A 25,648-nucleotide genomic window follows, 5' to 3' on the forward strand; every position below is an offset into this window, starting at 1 on the left:
CATGATGACTGGCAGAGAAAAAGCAAAAAACTTCTCAGACGTTCAGGAATTGCTGCAAATTGAATTATAATTTCAGCCTGTTCTTGCACAGTGTATGGAACCCTGATGTATAGACTACATATATTAATAATACGTCCAAAACAGCAGGCATTACGGCACTCTGGGACAGCTTCGATATGCCAGACGTATATACTAAGATTTAACATAACTATATATTATATCCAAACAAGCCTTAGTGATAGTTGAAGTTGAAGATTAAATATATTTATTTAAAAAAAAACACTTAGCTGTCTGACATTTCCCTCTGGAAACAGCCGGTATCCCCCAGAGTGGCGAGGACCTGTATTTGGACCAGGATGGCACGGTTCCGGCGCGTTGCCCTCTCTACTGGATCCAGTTCAGTACATAGATCCAAGAGCTCAGCTTTAGAAAATCTAGATCGGCATATAAACCAGTCATCGTCATGGTCACTGAAGTCTCTTTTTCTCCTGATTCTTCCATTAGCGTAGTCCTCCTGCAGGGCCAGCAGTGCCATCATGCAGCATTATACACAGGTTCACCGCAGTATCTATATGTTTACAACAATTTGTGATTGTTAACACCTTGCCAACACAGCATAACTAGTGTTATCCCCCAGTCTGAGATACAATTTGAAGACGAAAGAAAGTCTAATAGGCAAACACACTTTTCTTCATGCAGGTTTTGTCACAAACAGTATTAAAGTTCGGGCTGATAACGAGGAAATTAAGGGTAACGATTGCGCGAGAGCTTAACGGCTGCATTTTCAGACTTTGACGTTTGATGATATATGCACAGTTTTAAAGACATATATTTAGTTATTTACACTGTGTTCTGCCGTTATCTAATGCTAGGGTATTTGATATTCCATGCAGTCGGCCATCTCCTCCTCCTGCGCTCCGTAGCGGACAATGTGACGGCGAGACAGCGCCGATTAAATATTAAGAACAAATTTCTGTTTAAGATTTGAGTTGAAGGTGTTTATGGAACAGTTATCACTCAGTACAAGCGTAAATAACACTGCTGGATTTCATCTTCATGGTAACGTGGATGATATGGAGTGAAAAAATTTGCGTGACGCATCAATACTAGAAAATATTACGAGTAATCTTATTCCCATTTACTTTCTGCAGTCTGACTTCAGTTCACCACCTCACCATCTGTGTCGCCAATTCCTATTTTGTCTCCAAAATGTGCGTACGCATGGTTCAGAATTTGCGTGGAGGACCGCACATTGTCCCGTCAAGTTTGTTTTTTATAAATCATAACCTTTGCGTGGGAAGTGGCGTACGCACGTTTTCAGCCCCATTTTGTGCGTATGTTTATAAATGAGACACTGGTTTCTTTGGTTAAAAGTAGTTCCAGAAAAAAACCCTGTTGAGCTTGGAAAGTTGAAACAATCATTTTACACACACACACTGAGCCTGTTGTGATATCTGCCACGCATCCTTTATGACAGTGTGGGTGTTGAGTGGCTTTGTGCGTATGATGTCAGTGGATACACCTTAACAACACAATGAGCGATTAAACAAATGTGTCCATGAAGACCAGCCATGTGAGCCGCCGATTGAATCCCACCCCATCCTTCACGATGATGTGACTTTGGTAACACTTTATAATACGTTTCAGTCTGCAGAGGTGGAGGCTTCGGCCTCTGGATCACAGCTGGATATCTTCTGACTGCACAGTTTCCTGAGGGACACACAGAGCAACAGCATCTATACAAAGAACAGATTCCTGTATAAAGTCTAAACAATGGTCCACTGTAAGCACGCTTTGTGTATGAGGACAACAACGAGATGAGAGCAGATCAGGAACGTAGAGGAGGAATGTAGTTTTGCATGATTCAGATGCAGACTGAGAACACATCTTAACACTGGAGAAAGTGATTTAACCCAACACTGCCCCCTGCAGACACACTACTTCATAACAGACCTGTTGAGAGGCACCAGGATGGCGTGACCTGGAGAAGGCTGCTTTCTGTTTCCACATGGGTCGGGGTACGAGGCCCAGGTCGCCTGGTCTGTAGCGGGCGAACAGGAACAACGGATCTGTGGCGATGTTCAGGGTCTGAGCTCTGTGGAGGAGACGCAGGATGAAGTCCAGTACATCCAGCTCTATTCTTAAATACAAGTTTGAGGTTTTAGTACTTCATACTTGAGGATGACACTTTTTCTTTTGCCTCTACCACATGTACAAACTACATCTATCTGATTGGCTAACAGCTAGCCAATGAGAGCCTGGCTATCAGCATCCTTTACCCAGCGCAACTGGGCGAGCTCATGAATAGTAATGAGCTCAGGCAACATGACGTCAGACTGACCAGCTTTTGTAACCGGCCTGATTTCTCTGCTTATTTCTTTTCAGTGGCTAGAGCTGATAGAGGAGGTAGCAGTCCATTTTCAGATTCACGACATAACACAAACACATATGGACCTAACATATTTCAAAAAATCCAAGTAAAAACGGTTTTCTGTGGCAGGGCACCTTTAAGAATTTCGATGTGACCTGTTTACAGCTAATCTGGTTCTAGTTGGACTCGAGTCCCAGCAGGTCCAGCTCCCTGTGCTGCCGCGAGGAAGCAGAAGCAGTGTTCACACCGCTGTCCACACCCGTTATACAACTAAGAGACACAACCCAGGGGAGAGTGATCCCAGTACCTGGCTGCTTCGGGGTCACAGGTCTGTGGTTCCTCCTCAGGAGTGGAGGGGGGGCTCTGCAGGATCTCCTGCAGCCTCTTCCACTGAGTCTCGGACACCTTCTCTGAGTCCTGCAGAGGACGGAAAATGGCAGAGCTTCAATAATCAGAAATCATATCACTGGGTGAGATACTTGTTAGGAAGATGTAAGAGGCAAAGAGCTAATAATATTTATTTCAATGCATTATTTGCTCATTCTGTATTTAGTGAATAAGGTTAATTACTTTACATGATCATCAATTCACAAACAATTTAATCAAGATGTTGATCTAAAACTGCACAGGTGAAGTTATTTAGGTTTGTGCTAAGTGTTATATTTTGTTTTACATGTTACACACCCTGGTGCTGCCTTTATATTTTTGAGCTTCAGAACATGTTCTATTTTTTGGAAGACAATAAAGTCATATTCTAGTTCAACCTGAAATATCAATATATATTGTCATATCCCCCAGCCCTACAGTGATGTAACTGATGCAGAACTATATCACTAAGACAGAGACAATTAACTTCTGATACCTAGGAACATTTAGTTCTTCTAGAAGTACATTTTTGATTCCACGTCTTTTACTTGTAATTAAGTATTTGACATAAAGATGGTTGTTGATGTTTGCAGCCGCCCCGTGTTTTTACCATCAAGATGTGGCTGAGAATCAGGACTGCTTCCTGCACGATGGCCTCCAGCTGCCTCCTCGCGCTGCTCTCCCTCTGCAGCTCGGCCCTCAGCTGACCTGCCTGGGCTGTTTTCTGATGGCACTTTGCTGACACTGAAGCCAGGCGCTGTCTGAAAAAACAATGACTCAGCACTCAGTCATGCAGAGGGGGTATAGCTCAGTGGTAGAGCATTTGACTGCAGATCAAGAGGTCTCCGGTTCAATTCCGGATGCCCCCTCAGTAAGAATTATGCTGTGTCACTGACAGCATCACTAATGTTTCATTAGCTTGAAATACCTGTTTACTTATACAGACAAAAGCAGTGGATTTGGCCATAATAAGGGGACGTTTTGTTTCATTGTGCGCTTACTAATTCATACTCCCTTCATCCTCTGCTCCCATGACCCTGAAGTCGCCCCCCCCCCCAATGTGGAATTGGGCGAGAAGTAAAATTACATTAATAACAACGTTAGCATGTTGAAAAGCACCCTGTGTATCAAAAATTGGACTTTAAATCTTCAAGATTACAACATTCTTGAAATCTTAGATTTGGACGGTTGAAAGAGAGTAAACTTTTACCTGAGAGCCTCTTTCTTGGTCAGCGTGGTGTCGTAGGCGGCGCTACATCTCTTTAGCTCGGCCCTCAGCTGCTGGCAGGTCTTCGTCAGCTGCTCCACCTCCTGAAGAAGGGAACGTGTTTAATGACTTGTTTTTCCAACTCGTAAAAAGGAGGACAGGGCAAAAAGAGGTTCCGTAGCAAAACTCTCCTCTTCACAGGTGGAGAACACTTGGAAAACACTTGACATTTATTCCTAAGCACAAACTGAGAAACTTGAGATCACAGAGTGTTTATGAAGCTGCATGGAAATGTAGTTTCTTCAAACGAGGAAAAGTTGGTAAAAAGCTCCGGTAGCTGAATGTAAATTAAAAACTTCCTGAGTACTGCAATGTCTTGCATATACTAGTATCACAGATACTGGAGCCAGGTCACGTCAAGAGACACAGTGATGCAAGCATTGGAAACAGGGGGTATAGCTCAGTGGTAGAGCATTTGACTGCAGATCAAGAGGTCTCTGGTTCAAATCCAGATGCCCCCTGTACCAGAATTACTTCAAAGGTCAAATCTTGGTACAAATAATATATTCTTTAACATACTACAAACTTGTACTTTAACACAGCTTATTTCTCCTAGAAACACATAGGAAGTGAAAACAAAATGGCTAAACTTTGCTTTAGTGGACGTTGTTTTATTATGAACTCAAATTAAGTTATTTAGAATTGTTGTTACTGGGCTATACTTATACCCAACATGCATTGCTATAAAAGAACAACAAATACACAGTAACCAGAACGCGGGGGTATAGCTCAGTGGTAGAGCATTTGACTGCAGATCAAGAGGTCTCCAGTTCAACTCTGGATGCCCCCTGTCTTTATTCTTTGGAAGTGTTCAGATGTCGTCTGTGTCTTCTAGATGGTTTACAAGTAAATACAAAGTTTGTAGCGTCACCGTCCTGTGCGAACCATATATGTCAACAGAAAACCTGCCCTGTTTTCAGATTTGTAACGATGCATTTTCCAGCGGATCCAAGAGGCTTTTTAAAGACTTTATTTAGCTTAAGAAGTAGGACAATTTTCTCAACACATGAAGGAGCATGTCATCCTTCAGTTTATCACAAACATTCAAAAGCAACACATCTGGGGATACAAGGTTTTCACTGGACATGAAGGGGATGAAAACTGTGATCTAATGTGGTGGAGTAAAAAGTTTAATATTAACCTCTGAGATGTACAGAGTAGCATTAAATAGAAATGGAAGTACCTTGAAATTGTACTTAGTTACATTCCACCACTGCCTACACTGTTAATAGTTGTCGTCTTACCTTCTTGCTGGTGAAGCTCTTCTTGCTGACCTTGTCAATATCTTCCTTCATGTTGTCCAACTGAAAGAGAAGAAAATCTTCTGTGTCTCGCAGCTCGTTCTTCTCACTCCACAGTTCCGTGTTCCTGTCCAGAAGTTCTTCGACCTTCTCCCGGAGCTCTCTGTGCTGAGCCCTCTCCTCCTGGATGATGTGTGAGGCCTTCTTCCTAACGCAAACCTCCAACGTGCCCCACCTGACCTCGAACATCCTGTTGTTTCAGGGTAAACATTTAGTGTTGGTTGCTCACAATTTAAGGAGAAGGAGATCAGCAGGATGTAACGGCGCTGTCAGTTTACTTGTTCCTCTCCGACTCTGCGTCATTCTTCAGGTTCTCGATGGCAGCGTCGTGCTCCTCGTTCTCACTAACCAGCTGCTTCCTCAGAAACTCCATTTCGGACTGCCGCTGCAACAGCTGCTCCAGCTGCTCCGCCAGCTCCTGCTGCTCCTCAAACTTTGCCACTGAGCGGAGGAGAGGAGAGAAAACAAGGAGAGGAGAGGAGAGGAGAGGAGAGGAGAGGAGAGGATGTTTCACACAAAGTGCAAAGAAACCGATAAAAAATAAAAATTACCCCTGTTTTTTTATTTTTTATTTGTGCAACTTTCTGAAACAATCTGATCACACATAGTCTACTTTCTGGTCCGGGTACATAAACTTCTCCCACCCACTGAGATTTAGCGGTTAATCTGCCTAACCAATCCCACCGTTTCTCACAATCAATGTATTGATCATTTATATATGTTACAGGTCCTATGAGATGAATGATCCCTTTTCTATCCTGATATCTTGTCTACCAGGGTTGTCTATTGTCAAATGTCTAAAAAATGCATTTTAAAAATATTTGAATACCAAAAACAGTTAAATGTTTTACACAAAAAAACATAGGCTTGTCCTGATTTAAAACTAGCTCCACCAGACTGTGATCGTAGATAATGAGACGACCCATTCAACCACCAATTGATTTGTCCATCTACTGATCTACATCTATAATTGTGTAATCATTAAAGCTGTTTATCAAACTAAAATGCTAAACAATTAATTGAAAAAAACAATCAAGAAATGAATTAATATAAATACAGTAATAATACGTTGCAGCCCTAGGAAGAGGATGAAACAACTAAATACTGTGTAGGAAACATTTTTACTGTCCCACCCAGCAATCTGCTCTCTGAGGTCAGCTCATCGATCTGGTCCTGCAGCTCCTGAACTTCCTGGCTCTGCTGTAGCACCCGGGCCTCTCTGTCCTGCTGGCCAATCCGCTGCTGACTCTCCAGCTGCGCAGCCAGCTCCTCCGCCTCCTTGTCTTTGCCAAGCACAGCGTGTTTCAGGTACTCAGTGATGTCTTGCTTGTCCTTCTCCAGCGCGCTGTACTGAGAGGCCAGGTCCTTGTTCTGCTGCTCCAGCTCGTCACACTGAAGCTGATATCTGCCGGATAAAGGCACGTGTGCTTTGAGGCTGATCCCCATACCATACACTTTTGAGTTTTCTTTTAATTTTTAATTTTATTTAATTCAATTAGTTGATACCATAGACTGTTAATATTAATATTTAAAGTCTATGGTTGATACCAGTGGTGGAAGAAGTATTCAGATCCTTTACTTAGTAAGTCAAAGTACTAATACAACACTGTATAAAAATACTAATTTACAAGTAAAAGTCCTGCATTGAAAATGTTACTTAAGTAAAGGTATGTAAGTATCATCAGGAAACTGAACTTAAAGTATTAAAAGTAAAAGTACTCAATGCAGAAAAATCCTCACATTTGGCACATAAACACTGAAAACAGTGTTTAATCGGCTAGCTAGCTAATCATTTCAGCTGTATTTGTAGGCTTAGATAGCTATTGTTGCGTAGTTTAATTTATTAAAACATCGTATTTTATGAACTACATGTGTTTTAGCTAGGTAGCTACATACATCTTCATTTGTAAAGTAACTAGTAACTAAAGATGTCAGATTAATGTAGCTAGTGGAGTAAAAAGTACAATATTTCCGTCTGAGATATAACGATAGCTAGCTAGTGGAGTAGAAGTAACGTTAGAAAGTGGCATGAAAAGACTTAATGACAAGTTACAGTTACAGTACTTGAATACATGTACTTAGTTACATTCCACCACTGGCTGAGGTTGATAAACAATGTGCAATGGTGTGCAACAGAAGTGGGACTCAAACTAAGGCAAATTAGCATGAGGGGAAACAGTGTTGCTTTAAAAGACCTAGCTACACACTGTAATAGTGTTTGAGAGCTAACGTTAGAGCTGAAACAATTAATCGATTAATAAATACATATTAATTAATTCATTTGCAACTATGTTTCAGTCATTTTTCATAATCAGTTTTAACTTAGCTAGCTAGCTAGCTAACAGCTAGCTAATGTTACCTTTCCAACTGCTCATCCAGATATTTAATTTGTATCAAATATAACGACTTCTCTTTGTCCTCAGAACCGATTACATCCGCCATAGTTATATAGCTACTTGTCTTTTTCCTGTATATTTATTTATTTTGTTGTTATCTTCGCTTTTTTAAATCCTTCTTTCAGGGCATTTTTTAAAGAAAGTTCACAGAATAATCCAGGTAACGTTGGCTAAGGCTCTAACGCTGTTGTTGCTAAGGAATGATGCCTTCAGGACTGCTCGGAAAGTTATTTCCTTTTCAAATATTAACTAAAACCATCCTCAATCCTCATCATAAGCCAGTATAAGAAAAAGGTTTAGGCAAGGAAGAAGAATGTCTGGGAGGGGGGAAAAAGCAAATATTTCTACTGTATCGATTTCATTCTCTTTTAATTAAAGATCTAATTAGATCTTTAATTAAAAGAGTATGAAATCGAAACTTGGCTCCCGGATTTCTGCAGAGGTCTCTTAGCATAGAACTCTCCTATAAACACAACGCCAATTGACTTATAGCGCCAAATGTAGGCAGGATCATATATATATGTATATATATATATATATATATCTATATATATATATAGAGAGAGAGAGAGAGAGAGAGAGAGAGTATAGTATTAGCCTATAATAGTATTAGCCTATAATAGTATAGGCTAATATAGGCTATTAGGCTAATAGTAATAAACTGTTTTGAAATAGGGTGATCCCGTGACCACACTTGTTTCTCACTGTATATGTCATGACATGAAAATCTCTTACAACTTTTAAACTGTTCCTGTCTGAACATCTTTCAACATCTTAAAATAGCTACTCAATCACATGACTTGACAAATAATAATAAAAACATCTTCATTTTACTACACTTTCATTTATTAAAAAAATAAGAAAATGGGTTAATATTGTCACAGGTCTGTCTGTAATCAAATTGCCTAACATTTCACAAGTATTCTACTTTACAAGATTAATTACAAGATACTTTCTCTAATCATCTCTAAAGAGTGATGAAATTAAATAGATCATAGAATAATATGTGAATGAAAAGCCAGCCTGGCATGCCTTTTGATTTTTAAAAGAGTTTGATTCAAGCTATTGCCTCAGTTGCTTCAGCTAATCATGTCACAAGTCATTGAGCTCTGCCACTTTGCTGCCGATGTGCCTGATATCCTTCTGAAGCTTCTTCTTGTCAAGGCGGGATTTGATGTCACCTATCTGTCTCAGGGACTCAATGGCATCATGCACAGACAGGAACCCTGTTCAAAAGAGGAGCAGACATCATGCATTTGAGTGAAAATGATTCTCTGAATGCTTAAAACTCTCTATAACGTTAGCTTTATGACAGTTATTTGTGTCGGCTCCAACATTTGTCATTTGGTGTTATAACAGTTACATTTTTATTTATCCTAGTTTCAATTTCTTTCAATATGTTAACAAGTTTGCTCTCTCCAATATTCTACAAGTCTCTGTTTGTAATCTCTGAAGAAAAAAACTGTCTATGGTCCTAATCATCAGTTATGATGACATCACTCGTAGTTGAGAACATACTGGCTAAAATAGAAATATTTTTCAATATTGCATGTAGAAGTAATATCCAGTGACTGTGAGGTGGAGCCGTGGAGGGATAATGTTTCTTGTACTGTGATGGGACATTAAATCTCTCTCCTTCTCTTTATGACCCCCCGCCTGTCTTGCCACGAAAATGTACGACACTGATCAATTATGTATTGCTTTCTCTCTCATCTAATACCATCTCCTTCCATCTTTTCATCCTATAACTAAAATAGAGCGATAGATGGATGGCTCTCTCTAGGACTGAGAGCGGCGGCCGAGCGATGATTCATAGAGCAGTTTACTCCTGCTCTTATTTACTGGTGAGAGGCTTTGCCTCCTTTCTATTTGTCTACACTTTAATAAGAGCTGTAGACTGAGAGAGGTTGACAGGAGGTGGGAAAGGTTTGAAATCTTGTGCCAGAGCTCCTGGGAAATGACTTCCAATGGCACAGCAGTGAGACGGGGATGGATGGATGGATGTCAGCAGCAGCTTGATGCAGAGCGCAGCCGCTGTACTGGATTGCCTGGATGGTATGGCTTGTCCTACTACATAACTTATTAGCTTTGAGGTAGCTACACAAAGCAGCTGTAACTCAAATCCGTCTAATTTAATCTGGCAGAAATCCTGCTGTCTTCGCATTTACGACCAGAAGCTGATTTTAGTGTGTTGCTGGTAGTTTTCTTTATCACAGAGAGAGAGCTGAGGATTGATTGATCATGTCTTTAGAAATAGTTTTTGACATGATTTAATAATATTGTTTACCATATTAAAAATCTCTCAATTTCAGACAATTATGTTTAATATAACAGTTGTATATTAGTGAATAGTGGAGTTGTAATTATGAACAGTCTCTCGCCCTCTTTTCGAACTCTTTTGTGAACCTTTTCTGCATGTGTGTTTTTTTTCCTTGACGTATATGGTACCTATGTGTATTATGTGTCTGTTTAGTCACTGATGACAGCATCACCCACCTTTGTGGTATTCCTGTTTGAGCAGTTTCAGCTCCTGATGAAGGCCGCTCTCCCCTAAGGTCATTCTTTTACTGAGTTTGGTTTCAGAGCGTTTCAGCTGTTCTGCCTGGCTGTGTTTGGCCTGCTCCCGCTGGGCTTCAAACTGCTCCACACGGGCCTCCAGAGCACATAGCCGGACAGCTAATCTTGACTCTGCCTCTAGCTGAACACAGAACTAAGATTTTAAACATACAGCACTTCACGGCAGTTTTTTAAATTCTTGCACTGTATATGTGAACAGTCCTGAACATTTTCTTTTTCAGGTGTTACTTGTGACATTTGAGCTTTACAAGTTCACAAACATATTACTTTTAATGTATAACTATAACTCTAAGTGTGTAATTATATCACAGGTCTCATGGTTAATTTAAGAAATGAAAGATGTGAAAGAAATGTCACATGTGGCACCTTGAACAAGTCACCCATACCAAACCCTCCCTTTAACTCTCATAATTTTTCAAAGTGAAGTACTTTTTTCTGCTGAGTCACAGCTCAAGAAGTTTGACTGAACTTTGCACATTTAAACACCACTCACAAATAACAAGTCTATTGCAGATCCTGGAAATTTGATGCAAAGCCTATTACTTGCATGTTGTTATTGTGGATATAATTGCATAAACTGTGGATCACTGAAACCTACCATTTTGTCCTGCAGTTGTGTGCGGTGCTGCTGGCTGCTTTCCGCATGAGCCTGGGCTAAACTGTTGAGCTGTTGTTGTGCCCACTTCCTTAGCGAATCGGTCTGCTCCTTGGCTTCCTTCAGTTCACCTGACATCCTGCACAGCCAGCAGGAATAGAAATAAGGGAATATAGTAGGCTTTACTTTGAATATGCAGTCACAAATTAAAGTTATGAGGTTGCAAATTGCATTTTTTGTTCAAAACTAGACACCGAAAATTAGTAAATTACATAGGATTATAAATGTCTTAAAAATTCATATAGACTTGCAAATACCTAGAAACCTGAGCAATGCTTGCTATAAATTTAGGCCCATTATATAAAGCTCCTACTTGGCACTACTTGGTGCTTGGCATTGACATAATAATTTCTCTGTTTCCATTACCAATACTTTATTGGCACCTCCTTGTCAATGCAGTGAGTAAAACTGACTATGGAGTGAAAACAGAATGCCAATAATAAATCAGTAATTGATATTCTGTCAGTTTATTTTAAAAGCAAGATGCTTTATGTTCAGACGTTCTCTCTTTGGTAATTAGAGGTAAGACTACCTCAGCAACAGCGCTGCTTTTTTTGGTTTACTTGATGCCAGCCTCTGCAGGCAGAACACTGTTACTCTGTGGTTGAGTGCTGCTGCTATTTGTGCAGAGACACACAAACTCACATTCTTGTGGTGGAATGATGCTGCATGAACAGTTAAGAAACACTTGATGCTGATCTTATGGCCTCTTTGTAGCTCTGAACACTGTGTTTGTTTGTGGAAGCCAAACAAATCTGGTTGCCATTTATATAGCCATTTATATAGCTGTATCACATCTCACATAACTCAAATACAGTAACCCATTAGGTTAATAATGTTAAAATGTCTCAGATGAAATCTGCAACGTTAGACAGGTGAAATATTGTGTGGGGTCTAGTACCATAAATATGCAGTGTCTCATCAAAGTGTTTTATATAAAAAACATTTTGGCACTTTAATTCAATTGACCTTCTTTCCTCTAATCCCTCCGATTCAGGGGATTCTTCCTAAATGAGAAAATCAATGAGGCAAATGCCAGGACTTGATGTGTGTCTGTGTTTGACCACAATACAAATCAGACTCCTGTTACAAGTGAATTTTCCTCTTCAGGTCTGCTCCTACAGAGACACATCCTTTATAACTCCACGCTGGCTGGCTAATATTGCTAATGTTGACAGATGTTCAGCCAGGTGTACACACTAGACAACAGAGCAGCTGATTTGGCTGTGTTGGTTGAGTTTTCTGAACCGGCCTGTCTCCATGGAGGTTTATCTTTTCCCTATTGTAAGAGGGTCAGAATGCCTCCATCTAATTGCCATCGTTGTGTTCTTGAGCTTGACTGAAACGTATTATTAAGCATATTTGATTATTTTTTCAGTGGTCTTTTGCTTTGAGCAGTACTGTGGGCAGCTGGCCATATTTCATTGAGATCAGAATCAAGTTTTGACAATAGACATTTTGTACAGTTTAGATTTAAAACAGAAAAAGACACAAAAGACAAAATGACAGTGCACAACAAATTATACATAAAAAGGCAAAGGAAAACAATTTAATAAAATAAGGCACACAAATCAGCCACCCACCCCACCCTGGCTTAGTTGGAATCATATGCATACATACAAAATATAACAGAACTTAGTCTGGTAAGTCTGCGAAATATGATAGAAAAGGCTGCGAAAAAACGTATCAGTGTTACCTCTCATCGTGTAATTAATTTTCAAGTTTATGTTTCAAGAAAAACATTACATCTTTAAGCCACTGTGAAACTGAAGGAGGGTTTGGAGACTCCCACTGTAAGTGAATTCCATGTCTGGTTAGTAAAGATGTGAAACTAAGAATTTCTGTCTGTGCCAAATTTAGTTGATCTGACTGGTCTGGGGTCCCAAAAATAGCAATTAAGAGGCACATTATAATTGAAATTGTGTTGAAATAACCAGAGCAGAAAATGTGTAAGCGTGGACAAAGGAAAATCTATCACACTTATGCTCTACTTCCGGGAAAATAACAGACAGTTTTGATTTTAAAAAGTGGACCCTATGTACAACCTTAAAATGAATCAGCCCAAGACGTGCACAAGATGACACAGTACTCAGTCCATCAACAACTTTCTGCCACCACTCGTCAGTAAACTGGAGTGTGGCAGGCCTTTCCAATGGATATATTGTGTATAGGCATCTTGTGTGTAGGATTTAAAAGATGTTGTCACATATCTTGTTTCTGGTTTTGAGACCCTGTACTGTACCTACGTTTCTTCTAACAAAAGTAGCTTTTCAGTGTATCGTAGCCATAAATGCAGTGGTTGGAGCTGAAAGGGTTTGACTTTGAATGTTTAACAAAAAGCCGGGTGGAAGCAAAATCTACTGAAATGTTGAAAAAATGACAGTCAAGTCAACAGTCAAGGCGGATCAAGTTCAGAGAGTGAATAAACGAAGAGATGGATGGATGGATGGATGGATGGATGGAAGATATAATATTGTAGTTACTTGTTTTTGTCATTATTCCACCTGGCTCCTGGATAGAATTGCTTTTCATCTATTTTTATCTATTGTTCTTTTCGTACATCAGTTTGAGATGGCCATGGCTCTGAAATGCCCAGCTATAGAGAGTTAGGCCCGACTTGGGGATATTATTTGATAGGCAAATTAGTCCCTCATAGATTATTATTTATTACGTGGGTCTGGGCAGAATTAAAAAAAAATGAACATAAAGAATCAGTCACTTGAGGACTGCTGCTAAAAGGCAAATTAGCCAAGAAAATGGCCATATTTCTCAGTCACAAGCAGCACAATGAATACAGACTGAGACTAGTCTTCAAGAAATTAGAGTCTGGAAGTATGGAATTAAAAAAAACATTGTAAGCCCATTTATACAAAGACATGTTTAATTAAAAGTTATCTCCACAGACGCTTCTAACATAAAGCAATTTTAGAGGAACACTAAGCCAACTATTGTGAAAAACCTTCTTCATGTAAATATTGAAATTATAATAAAACTTTGCAGTGTTTGCATGTTTAGCAGCAGCCCGATTTCCCCACACAACCTAGGTTTGATAATCAGGGAAATCCCTGGAAGCACATTAACACCACGAGATAAGAAGCGTTAATGTGCAGTATCAGTGGTGAGCCATTTAGCCATGTTTTTTTACTCCTAACCACTGCTAAGTATGTAGTTTATATACAGAAGCACCATGAAAACAGCCCGTGAAAAAAAAAGAGAAGAAATCAGTCTTATACATGCCTTAGTATTTAAACAAGTAGCCCAGGTGTTTTGGGGTTGTGCTTTTTCTTTAATGAATGGCCATACCTGGCTCCTAGTAGTTTAACTTGTGTATGCAGATCAGCCATTGAGTTCTTTTGTCCCTGGGAAAGCTCTGACAGTGAGGCCTCCAGCCTCCCCAGGTCACGATGAAGCTGGAAAAAGGAGAACACACAAACACATGCTGTTATGTGACGCTGGAGCATCTTGTTGTGCAGGCTCCATTATCTGACTTTTACCCTTTGCGGTTTCTACTGAGTCGAGCTGTTTGAGCTACTGCACCAGTCCTGTTGTCAGTCAGCACTGGGAGTAACCGCGGCGACCCACTTTCTCTGCACTTTCAATTATCTTTATGGTACATGCTTGACCACTGCTCCAAAGCTAATGAGCTGCCATCACAATGATTTACCTCCCTGTGCCACTAACATGACTGAGCGCAGGCTGAATCACTGTGAGACTGTGTGTGTGTGTGTGTGTGTGTGTGTGTGTGTGTTGAGGGCAGTTGTGGTCAGCTTTGGATTTATTAAAGTGAAGGAGAGTATTATAACATGTGACATGTGTGTCCTAATCCAGTATTTTAGTATTTTTTTCTATAATATTCATCTTGGAAAGAACTTTTGACCTCAAAAGGCAGTCAAGGATGTTTATGGAGATCTGTTTGAATTAATTTCATATCTCATTTTCTTCTTTCAGAGTCGGTGGTTAAGCCTCTGACTTTAATTGATAAGGCCAGTCTCATGTAGCAGTCACATGCCAAACAGCCAGCCATTTTCTCTAGGATAAACAGCAAATACACCCCCTGTATGTATTAAATGAATGCAATCCCCTGTTTATACCTAAATAAATTCACAAAGGAACACATTATTCCATAATTTGAGTATTCAAATGAATCCCAGGCTCAACACTGTGTGAGGACAGACAGAGGATGGGTAAGGACTAGGTTAGGGTTGTAGACTTTGCTACTTAATGTAATACGGCATTATTTAAGACATATGAGAACAAGTTGAAGTCTACAGGCATGCAGGTGTATCTTTGAGTCTGTACTTAGGTAAAGCGTGCTTTGAGTTCAATGCTAATGCCAGCATGCTAACATGCTAACATTCATCATCTTAGTTTAGTACCAAAATGTAATGTTAATCCATACAAAGGTTTTTGAGACATGTTACTAAAAGAGAAAACTGTAAACTTGTTGGTGGCGCTAGAGGAAAATCAGGGGATGACCAATCTCACTGTGTTCATTTGCTGGGGACCATGGATGTCTGAACAAAATTTAAATTTAAATTTAATTGCAATCCATAGAATATTGGTGAACTAACTGACTGACATACATTACCATCTCCAGAGCCATGCAACTATCATGATTACAAATATGCAAAGTACCATCCTAGCTTTGCAATATTACAGACAACAGAATGTTCCCTCTTGTGCAGTTCTGCCACATTTTAATGTTTTGAATGTCACTGAGTTGAAGAAGAATTTTTGGTATGTCCAGGTATCAGAGGATTGACTTTTAAAGCATTATAAAGATTTTCATTTTGGCCCTGCCAAACCCTTTGTCAGTACTCACCCACCGTCTCACCTTGACTTCCAGCTCTTTGAGCCGTACGTCCAATGCTGACCTGAGCACTGCCGTCTCTTGCTGCAGTCTAATCACCCGCAGCTCCCCAGAGCTCACGTCAGCGCTCAGCTTGGCAATGCCGGCGTCACACCTGACATAATAGGTGGGGAAGCAGAGTGGGACCACATAATGAGAATAGTGGGATGGGAGGAAGCTGAGGAAAGGTGTGAAGTCAGGGAGATGAGCAAAAGGCTGGAGACAACAGGGTGGAAGCAGTATTTTGAAGCTCACAACATTCAGACAGTAGACAAACAGGACAGCTGCCCTTATCAATACTTTCCAAGGCGAGCTAATGGAAGCCAGGAGAAGGTCTCTGCTGAATCTTAAGCAGTGATCTTTCATCCTTTAAATGCTGAACAAAAATATTTGAACGTTCTAGCGGAAACATGTTTTTTATCTCTTGATGAAGAATTACTGAAAAAAACATGACAACCAATCAAATTAGCAAAATAGTTTACTACATTTATCACCAAATGCAATCAGCAGATTGTGGAAAAAAAAACTTCTACGCCTCTCACATGCAACATCTTGCTTCTGACATATTCTCCGTTCAGTTTATGTAAAAAATAATATTTTTTCTAATAATTAAAAAAAAAAAAAAAAAAAAAATATTTTTTTTTTTAAAAAAAAAAAAAAAAAAAAAAAAAAAAAAAAAAAAAAAAAAAAACCTCCTTTTAAAAAAAAAAAAAATTGTGGGGGGGGGGGGGGGGGGGGTGGTGGAAAAAAAAAAAAAATGAAAAAAAAAAAAAAAAAAATCAAAAAAAAAAAAAATAATTCCTTTTTTTTTTTTTTTTTTTTTTTTTTAAAAAAAATCCCCCCCAAAACAAAAAAATTTTTTTTTTTTTTTCTTTTTTATTAGTTTTGTTTTTTTTTTTTTTTTTTTGTGTTTGTGTGTGTTTATATTTTTTTTGTGATAAAAAAAATATGAGCTCAACAACCAAAGCCAGCAGCTAATTATGGCGATGCCCAGTGTGAAATAAGGGTTATTTCCTTGTAGACCACTTCAGCGCTTCCATAAAGGGCTTCACAGAATAATACAGTTTATAAAAAAAAAACACTGGCCCTCAACTTACTTGATCATTTATGACTGACGTGCAAGAGGTCATTAGGCTGAGTAGTTGGGGTTCTCCATAGCTTTTATTGGACCTTAAATCAGCTGTTTGTTGAGTAATAGACAATATTCCTTCTCACCACTGACCTCTTAAACACCACGGATGAGGCAGGTCTGCTGTGAAATAAGATGTTCAAAACATAACATTCATCTTTGATCTACTGTCTGATGAGAAATTATATTATCTCAGGCGTATTGACCAATGATTGCCAGGGATGGTCAAAAGACTTTAGCCTAGGTAGCTTAAAAGCTAAAACACCCATCCTAACGCAATCCTCATGACGACAGCCTCTCTTCAGCAATCTAATCTACATACATAATAAGTGTGCAAATGAATCCTGTCTGCACAGACACCAAATAATGAGCAAGTGCTAATCAGCAGCTAGAGTGCAAACCTAGAAGCTTCATTCTGTTGAGAATGAAACAATTAATGCGTGCATGTGTGTGTCTGTGGTAGTGTCAGAGGCGATGCCACGACGGATTGGAAGTTGTGAGAGTGTGAAGAGCTGTCAGACAGGCTGCAGGCTTTACAATTTCACTTCATTAGAGCAAGAGAAAAACAAGTAGGATAATAGCAAAGAAAAACGAATCAGTCATGCACTAGACCTGGGTCTAAACAATTCTACAGTCCCTCCGAATAATGCTTTTTTGGTGGAGAGTTTTGATGTGCGGTCTCATTGCTGTATATGGTAACACTGAACAGAACCTCAGTGTTTGCCTACACCGTTTGACCCAGGCCTGGTGTGCATACCTGGCTACTCTTCCTCTCAGGTCTCCAATGCCAGCCACGTTCTTCTGCTCCAGGCTTTGAACAGCCATTGTGGTTCCAGAGGTGATGGAGTCCCGCAGGGCTGTCTGTCTCTCCAGGGCCTGCTCAGAACAAAGAGAGTGTATTTGTCTATTTTATGTTAAAGCAGTGGTCATTTTTAATAGTGTGTTAATTCCACTTCTGCCACTCATTTTAATGCTGTCAAAACAACCGATGTGGGTAAAACTACCATATGGCTCTTGTTAAGAAAGGCCAGACATTTCCTCACCGCTATTGCATGAATGATCATTGTATAAAATAGGCCATTCACATGAGTGATAACCCAACGTAACCCACCATCAACAAGACAACCCTCTGGCTTATCATGAGAGCCCAGCATATTCACTTCACGACTTAGCTTATTACTTTTACATGAGCAGAATTAATTAGCTCTCAGGCATGTACTATTTCAGATAATGACAGGCCTCTGATCATGTTAATGGCCCATTTGGTATGCACTAATGAAGTAATGTGTTTCATTTCTGTGCTCTGTTTCTATAAGGCAGCTATCAAACTGTGGCTTGATGTTCTGCTCTGTCAAAGATGACTCCAAACACTCATTTGTTTCATGAGTCATATTACAATGCACTCTCCAGTAATTCTTCTGACTGAGGTTTGTGTGTTACTTGGCATTATCTATTTAGCCACATACTGTGTACATCATTTGTTTTTTTGCTTATGCATACAAAATGTCCACTAGCTGATGTTGACGAGCAGTCAGGCAGGCTTTGCTCAGGCGCTGCACCATTCTATCAGGTGTAATCAAATCAGCTGTGAGCTTGCGGGCCTGGGTGTGTGTGTGTGTGTGTGTGTGTGTGTGTGTGTGTCCAGGTTTGTGCTTTACATCGAAAGAGATGAGTAGAACAGAGGAAAGCAGATGAAAGAAAAACAGGAAAGCAGACAGGAAGAGAAAAAAGGGAATCCACAGGGATGGCCACGGACTCCATCAACATAATGAGAAGTTATTTCCGACAAAAAAGACTACATGACGCATTGCAACAATACACTGGTTAAGTGCATTAGTAAATTAACTAACCTCCACCATCTGCCCACTTGTATACCTGTATGTCCATGCTAAGCTGCTTGACAATGCGTGTGATAGTCAGTATGTGATTCTCCAGCAGCTTGCGAGACAGCGCCTCGACCTGGACGGAGCCCCGGGTGGACTGCAGACCTGCTGACACCTCCTCTGTGATCCTGAAAGCCTGTTCCAGCAGCACAGCCAGTGTCCTCTCCTGACTGCTCAGACTCTCCATGACATCAGGCCTTAATCGGGAAGTTAACATAAACAGAAAACCAAGCTTTGAGTCTCAACAGTTTAGAAGCTCCTTAACAATTGATTTTGGTAATTCAGGGAAATGTGTTACAAATCATGAAAAGTTAACATTTTATAGCGCTGGAGGCACAGGAATAGATTTAGGAATTTTAAAAAAGCACTTTACAGTACAGCCAGTGTCCTCTCCTGACTGCTCAAACTACCCTCCAAGACACCAGGCCTTAAATCAGGAAGTAAACACAAACAGAAAACCAAGCTATGAGTCTTAACAGTTTAGAGTCTCCTTATAATTGATTTTGGTAATTCAGGGACACATAGCACTGGAGGCACAGGACTAGATTCAGGAATTTAAAAAAATCACTTGACAGTATAATTCAATGAAGTGTTTATCCACCCAGAAGAATAACGAAGATGGAATGAGATGATGTGCACTGGTTTCCATTCCCTTAGGTCATCCTCATACCAGCTCTCTTATTGACTTCCTGTCCCTGTGCGTGCTGTGTCACTCTGTCTGATGTTACTGTGGATTAAGGAGTAATTTGATCAATGTGATTCACAGGGGGTGTTAGAAAGGACGCTGGTGGCTTGTGGGAGATAACTTTTAACTTTTCTACCTCTCGCAGATTGATTTGAGAATTGAATAAGTGACCCACAACTACTTGATGGATAAAATATCAATACAAAATGACAATAAGAAAAGTTACCTGGTGGGGTTCTGATTGGGCTGTAACTTCCAGCTGTTTGACATTTTTCTTGTCTAAAAAGAGAAACACATATTACATATTGTGGTGAGAAATGCAGTAGTTTTTACTCAAATTAGTTTCTAATCTGCTCTGTCAACCAGAATAAACTTGTCATAGTCCTCTCTGGGCATAAAGAGACCCATAAAATATAACGCAATATAATATTTTCATTTTTTAATCAACAATAACTAAGTCATTTTCATGTTTTACATTTTAGAATACTCACAGGTCTGCTTTTCTTCAGCCGGCTCTTAGTTCATGTGTTTGTGTTGTCACTTGGTAACTGCTCTTGTTGAGCGGGGTGTGCCTGCCTGCCAGTCACAATTTGTCAACACAGTAATGCAAGAGTGATGCATTGTATAGTTGGTGAAGCAGCTTAAAGTTAACTCAGCAAAGCAGAACATCGAGTGTGAACATTACTTTTCCCTAAACTCCAAGAAATGTAGCTGACTAACTGAGCAGTCCACAATGTAGCAACTGAACTGAACTCAAAGACAACTGTCCTTCAGTTTGTTCTTCTAGATAATGTATGAACTGGATGGTTGATTACCTTGTAGATACAATTAATTAATGCAATGGTGACTTAAATCAGTTCCTCACTTCACTTCACATTTGGCGTCTTATTGTATTTGGCACTCTCTTTCACTAGAGTTAGCCTAATCATATATAAGAAAATACCATAATCATTAATGGTTTAACGTTTTCAGAAATTAAGAGTCTATTTCATTTTTTCTATGAAGTAAAACAATCAAGCCCCCTTGGGGTGGTCCTTATAATGCTGCTGAATAAGATAATTACAGATTACAGACATACATTTTTATTAGCATTTGATTAAAATTCAAACTGAGATTAGTGTTAATCCTATAAATAACAAACAAACAAACCAATTAATCCAATACAATCAATAACAAACTAAATTTTTTCTATTCTATTCTGCTGTACATGGACATATAAAATATTCTAAAGTTGTTTGAGTCTAGCGTCAAGTTTTGAATAACTCATTGGCCAGCACTAAGAGGTTCAGGTTGTACCTGCCACAATTCTTGTGTCTGAAGCCGACTGAGGCTGGACACACAAGTACGATGATATGAACTGGGCACTGGCAGGACAGTAAGTAAATATTGGCCCAATCAGCTCTGTATGTCTTCCCTCTGCTGTTTCAATGTACACAATATAACTAGCTATGCACATTAAGCTTTTCTCTGACTGAATGAGTTATGAGAGGCATGATGACTCAACACAGTGGAAATGGCCTTTTTATGTTTCATTTAACCTGACCCATATTATCTTACAGTGTGACTCACGTTGTTCTAGTAGTGACGCCGAATTACAATTGCAGTCATTAGACATGATTCTGAGATTTGAAGTGTCTGTGTGCAGGTGTATGCGTGCACAGCTACACACACACACACACACACACACACACACACTGTGGACGAGTCTCTTATCAACAGGACCAGAATCGTTAAGAGGAAAGGCATGCTCCCTGCAGACTCATCAGTTATCCAAAAAAGCTGATGGTAGCTGAAAGGAATGGTTTGGCTCACATGCTCACATCTCTATCTACTTAACTGAGAGCGGGGTTCGGGGCAGTGCAGTTCACTGTGTTGCTGCCAGTGCCCTCCTGGTTGTAATTAAACTGTTTTACTTTGCTAGGTGGATGTGATATCATGTGATATACTCGTTATTAGATTATCATTTAATGTTTAATACACATTCTGATTACACAGAAATGACATAAAGTATTCTTCTATAGAGGTCAATGTTGCCATAAATGACCACGCAACATTGAAGGCTGATAATATTTTTTTCATTATTAGAGGGTCGAGGCCAAGAGCTTGCAACAGTAAATACAAATTGAATTGAATTGAATTGAACAGAAGGTTTTATCAGCGCCACTCACACCTTCATCATCCATCCCTACAGGTAATACCAAGGTCAGATCACCAAAAGGCTCTCTCACATGGATAAATGTCCACGCGAGCAGCATGCGAGTCCTAAATTCCTCTCTGTGGTAAATTTCATCCAGTTATAACATTCCCATACAAGTTCATTTTCATGAGCCCTGTCGGATTTTTTAAAGTCATTCTGTGACCTCTTCCATGTATGAGTAGGCTATGTGTGCTGCAGAGAATTAGATGGAGAGAGGTATTCATTCTTGTAATTACTGTCTCTGTGTTTTTGTTTACTTGATAGTGGGCACAGTGTTAACCAGGGGGACGGAACAGGCCAGTACTGAAACAAGTGCCAGAGGGGAAGACGTAATGAGTTATTAGGCCTAATCTAAAAAGGGAAGAGGCTGCTCAGCGCTGCCTGCTCCCTGCCTCATGTGGGTGATAACATTCACTGAAGCCTGACCTATTTGTATCCAGACATAACCACAGTGACAACAAATCCACCCAATACAAAAGGGAACAAGTCTTTAAAACCTCTAAGGTTTCAGACTTACTGTCAGCTCTGGATTTTAACAAGGTCACTGCGATTAAAGAATGACTCTAGAGGCTGAAAATCACCAGGCACCAACTACAAAAGAGATAAACTCAGATGGGGGGTGACAGAGGACCCACAGTTGACTTATAAACATCTCCACGAGGCACTGTTGGGTTGCGTTATGCAATCACCAGCATACAGATTATCCAGTCAAGTGACATGGTTGGCCAGAGGGAGGCGCGGTGCAGCCTTCGTCCTTCATTTGAATATGACAATTAATGGGGAAGTTTGACTAAACCCTTACCCCTCGTAAAGCACGGTGGACAGAGCAGGATACGCAAAGACCGTCAACATCCAAGCGGAGCATTACCAAGCATTTTCAGGTATGGTCATCACCACTGCATGTGCTCCAACTTCACCACTGAGCTGAGGCAAATCTTCAATAGATGAGGCTATTGCTTGACGTCTCGACAGGCTTGACAAGCGCACGTGGTGCTCAGTGCATGGCAACATTTACAGTGCTGCCTGCATAGGCGTTCTACAAGGTTAGTTGGGAGACTATAACACCCCCCCCCCCCCATCATCGTCTCACTGTGCGTCTCCTTCTTGGCGCTCTAAACCTGATCATCAGTGGAAGTGCTCCCGAGCTGCAGCACCCCAACTGTGACATCCTTCCACTATTCAGAGTGTGCTCAGGCTGGCTGGCTGTTGCACAGGCACCATGGAGCAGAAATCCTCTAAGGATGAGAGCACCGCCAAAGGACAGGAGTCTCTGTCCTACCAGCGGAGGATGTGGAAGCATTTCCAGGAGAAAACCAAGCCTTGGCTCAGTCCTAAACTGGGATCGGAGCGTCGGGGTACCGGGGGCGCGGAGGGCAGCAAAAAGGAATCGGGGTTATGGATGTTTAAGAGGAAAAAGAAACAGCTGGACCGAGTTTTTTCGTCGTCTCAGCCGAATCTGCGCTGCTCTCCACCGGTGCCTTTTGCAGGCGATAAGACATCCCATGGAAGCGACGCGCTCCCCGGCACCAGCAGCGATCCCCTTGGCGCAGCTTCAGGAGCCACTGGGAGCAAACCCGAGCTGACGGCGCACGGAAGCCCCAAACTCCCCGTATCCCAGCTGATCACGTACCAGCAGAAAAGCTCCTCTCTCGGCTCGGCGTGCTTCGAGAAACTGGTGATGGATGCGGCCGCGGTGGAGGGAGAGGAGGAGCAGCTGCGTAAAAACGCAAGTGATTCTGTGAGTAAAGACACATGTGGTGAACACACGCATCTGGTAGATTATCTGTTTCTATCAAGTGGGGCTATTGCAAAAAATTAAATCCATAAGGCGGGCTTGGCTACATTGCCCTGGAAATGACAAGTTTCATGATGATGTACGTGGTGCTGCGTCGTGCCCGCTGCTCGTGTCATGTGATGCACTCATTGTTTTGCCAGTCCACTATATTCTTTTATCTGTTCTGTAGCTTGTATGGCTGTCTGGGCCATATGACTACATCCAATGCCTGTGATCATCACCAACAACAAGCTTACATCACAAGCTACATGGTTTGTAATCATGTCACCATCACTGTTGCCCCATGCTACATATCCTGGATGTGTAGGCTCAATTTCAATTATAGACTCCCTGTTAGTATTTCATGGATGTCATTAACAGCCTCCTTTTGCCTGCTTACATCTTTTTTTTTTTCCAGTACAGGGTTTGTCCTCCTGGCTTCACAGTCCATCTGTCACGGTGTCCTTGCCAGTAGACAGGGGCTGCAACATGCCCATGCATGCTTCATCATCATTTTCTTTTCATTCAAAGAGGCCAGTTTGCAAATAGTTAGTAGATTGATATATTCCCACACAACTCAACGTGAGTCAGAGTACCCTAGAAACAAACAGCATTAAAGGTATATATCAGTTGGAGTAGGCTAGTTGTGAAGGCTACATTCACAAAAATGACATACAGCCCTAAAGGTCTTAGAGAAGTCAAATCATATAGAAAACACTGTCTGACGAGAGTAATAATTACAGTAAGTTAAAAATCTTTAAGGCCATGTCTTATCCCGATACTAGTCCAATTCACTGGTCCTACAGTAGGTCATGTCATTAAAGATCAGCTGTTCTGATATATAACAGTGCTGTCGATAGAAGTACTATTGAACATACAGTATGTGGGCCCAAGTGCATTCTGTTTCAGTGGCAGCAGTAATTGCAATGCTTTTCATCTCACCACTCTTGAAGTGTTCCAGATCTGCTTTTCTGAGCATCATCCAGATCGCTGTCTAGAAGTGATTTAGCATGAGTACAGTTCACCCCACTGAAGTTAGGGCCAAAGATATCTTATCCATTAAATCTCTAATGCAGTGCACTCAGCTAAAGAGGTAAAATAAAGCAACTATTAATGACTTCACTGAAACTGATCTTGCAGCTTCATCATAGCACTTACCAGTTACATAATACACAGGGATCTCACTTTGCCAAATAAAGTCTTAGCATTCAATATGAGCCATTAGTTACCTCCTGTCGTTGCCATGTTTGTCCAAGCTTCTGTTGTTCATTTGTTGGACTTTCCACATTGGAGGAGAGCCGTGGTGAAGACTACTTAGAGTGACGGCATCATCTTCTCAGGTTTTAGTACAGTCAGAGATAGTGATCTGTTATTAGCTCGACTGTATGCATGCACAATCACAGATATAAGATATACAGTATGATCTTAGTCTATTGTGTAATGAGGCTAGAGGAAGAGAAAAGATGGCATGAGATAATGGGTGACAAAAGGAAATAAAGGTGATGAAACTAGTCAGACAGAGGGGTGATGAGGGGATGACATGAGGTCAACTGAGATAAGATGAGAAATGATCATGTGATGTAGGATAAATGGAGATTAAAATGAGAGAAGTGACAAGAGATGAGATTATAACAGACAACATTAGAAATGCTATATTAATACCTGGGGGAAAATCATTATTATGTCAAAATATTTTTTTATTAGATAGTGCAGGTGCAAAAGTAAGGGGGGAGAGAAAGGGCATAACACGCAGCACAGGAAATCAAGAAGTCAGTTAAATAAACATTGAACATCACAACACACAGGCATTTAATGCAGCTAAAATGTTGATTCGTTTTTACATGTGCAATTTTGTGCATGCAAATGAATTGCATTTATTTGCACGAACATTATTGACAATGCATTTATGTGCTGCATGCCTAAACACTTTCCCAACAAGGATTATAACTCAAAGTCACACACTTTTACAGTCATCCAAAAAAAATCCAGCAACCTTTCATTACTGAAATGAAAGCAAAAAGCTCCAAGCCACAATTTCATAAATTAAATAAGAATATATGGGCAAAAGAAAAAAGCAAATACCTTCACAGTTTGATTTGGAAAGTAAATGAAGGAAGGGATCAATGCCAAGTTCTGGAAGTCATTTCATTATTGACTTAATGGAGGAAAACAATAAGCAAATGTAACTTTTGCTTGCA

The 25,648-nt window shown here is 40.4% G+C and overlaps 3 protein-coding genes and 3 non-coding genes across 12 annotated transcripts in view; 4 read left to right on the forward strand and 2 right to left on the reverse strand.

The window, feature by feature from the left end:
- Positions 1-1,441: 1,441 nt before the first annotated feature.
- On the reverse strand, positions 1,442-7,878 carry LOC120560939 (cilia- and flagella-associated protein 157-like). Of its 2 annotated transcripts, none has more exons than XM_039803839.1 (9): positions 7,665-7,878; positions 6,439-6,710; positions 5,584-5,746; positions 5,249-5,495; positions 3,948-4,048; positions 3,348-3,498; positions 2,679-2,788; positions 1,954-2,095; positions 1,442-1,710 (listed from the first exon to the last, which is right to left on the reverse strand). In XM_039803839.1, exons 1-9 carry the CDS (start codon positions 7,745-7,747, stop codon positions 1,678-1,680), a joined length of 1,302 nt encoding a protein of 433 aa, XP_039659773.1. In that variant the 5' UTR covers positions 7,748-7,878; the 3' UTR covers positions 1,442-1,677. The 2 variants fall into 2 exon arrangements, with proteins under 2 accessions (XP_039659773.1, XP_039659772.1); XM_039803838.1 differs by having other exon boundaries at positions 6,439-6,740.
- trnac-gca lies at positions 3,535-3,606 on the forward strand. The gene has a single exon. It is a non-coding gene; the product is annotated as a tRNA-Cys (tRNA).
- On the forward strand, positions 4,394-4,465 carry trnac-gca. Its single transcript has one exon. It is a non-coding gene; the product is annotated as a tRNA-Cys (tRNA).
- trnac-gca lies at positions 4,723-4,794 on the forward strand. Its single transcript has one exon. It is a non-coding gene; the product is annotated as a tRNA-Cys (tRNA).
- A 700-nt stretch (positions 7,879-8,578) lies between the features above and the next one.
- Positions 8,579-20,156, reverse strand: fam81b (family with sequence similarity 81 member B). Of its 2 annotated transcripts, XM_039803979.1 has the most exons (9): positions 19,971-20,156; positions 19,706-19,758; positions 18,787-18,991; positions 17,669-17,787; positions 15,768-15,897; positions 14,237-14,343; positions 10,877-11,012; positions 10,198-10,399; positions 8,579-8,927 (listed from the first exon to the last, which is right to left on the reverse strand). In XM_039803979.1, the coding sequence occupies exons 2-9, from the start codon at positions 19,747-19,749 to the stop codon at positions 8,794-8,796; spliced, it is 1,077 nt and encodes a 358-aa protein (XP_039659913.1). In that variant the 5' UTR covers positions 19,750-19,758; positions 19,971-20,156; the 3' UTR covers positions 8,579-8,793. The 2 variants fall into 2 exon arrangements, with proteins under 2 accessions (XP_039659913.1, XP_039659912.1); XM_039803978.1 differs by lacking the exon at positions 19,971-20,156 and having other exon boundaries at positions 15,756-15,897; positions 19,706-19,828.
- Positions 20,157-22,447: 2,291 nt separating this feature from the next.
- The window catches only part of mctp1a (multiple C2 domains, transmembrane 1a), a 138,719-nt gene continuing 135,518 nt past the window's right edge, over positions 22,448-25,648 (forward strand). For 3 of the 5 annotated variants that reach the window (XM_039802831.1, XM_039802834.1, XM_039802832.1), the window contains exon 1: positions 22,448-23,414. In XM_039802831.1, coding sequence (XP_039658765.1) covers positions 22,896-23,414 — 519 coding nt within the window. In that variant the 5' untranslated portion in view covers positions 22,448-22,895. The remainder of the gene's footprint in view (positions 23,415-25,648) is intronic. The other 2 variants (XM_039802833.1, XM_039802835.1) reach the window with 1 other exon arrangement.

This window comes from Perca fluviatilis, chromosome 6, assembly GCF_010015445.1.
Source record: "Perca fluviatilis chromosome 6, GENO_Pfluv_1.0, whole genome shotgun sequence".
Taxonomy (NCBI): Eukaryota; Metazoa; Chordata; class Actinopteri; order Perciformes; family Percidae; genus Perca; species Perca fluviatilis.

Bases quoted from the DNA above. Each gene is read 5' to 3' on its own strand.
- LOC120560939 (XM_039803838.1), bottom strand. From the start codon at position 7,747: ATGGCGGATGTAATCGGTTCTGAGGACAAAGAGAAGTCGTTATATTTG. The intron at 5,747-6,438 runs GTGGGACAGTAA...TCCTCCGCTCAG, and splicing joins CTCAGAGAGCAGATTGCTGG to TGGCAAAGTTTGAGGAGCAG. The intron at 2,096-2,678 runs GTACTGGGATCA...TCTCCTCCACAG, and splicing joins TGTGACCCCGAAGCAGCCAG to AGCTCAGACCCTGAACATCG.
- fam81b (XM_039803978.1), bottom strand. From the start codon at position 19,749: ATGTCAAACAGCTGGAAGTTACAGCCCAATCAGAACCCCACCAG. The intron at 14,344-15,755 runs GTGAGTACTGAC...TCCTTTTTCCAG, and splicing joins AAGTCAAGGTGAGACGGTGG to CTTCATCGTGACCTGGGGAG. The intron at 11,013-14,236 runs GTATGGCCATTC...CTGGCTGTGCAG, and splicing joins GTTAAACTACTAGGAGCCAG to GATGTCAGGTGAACTGAAGG.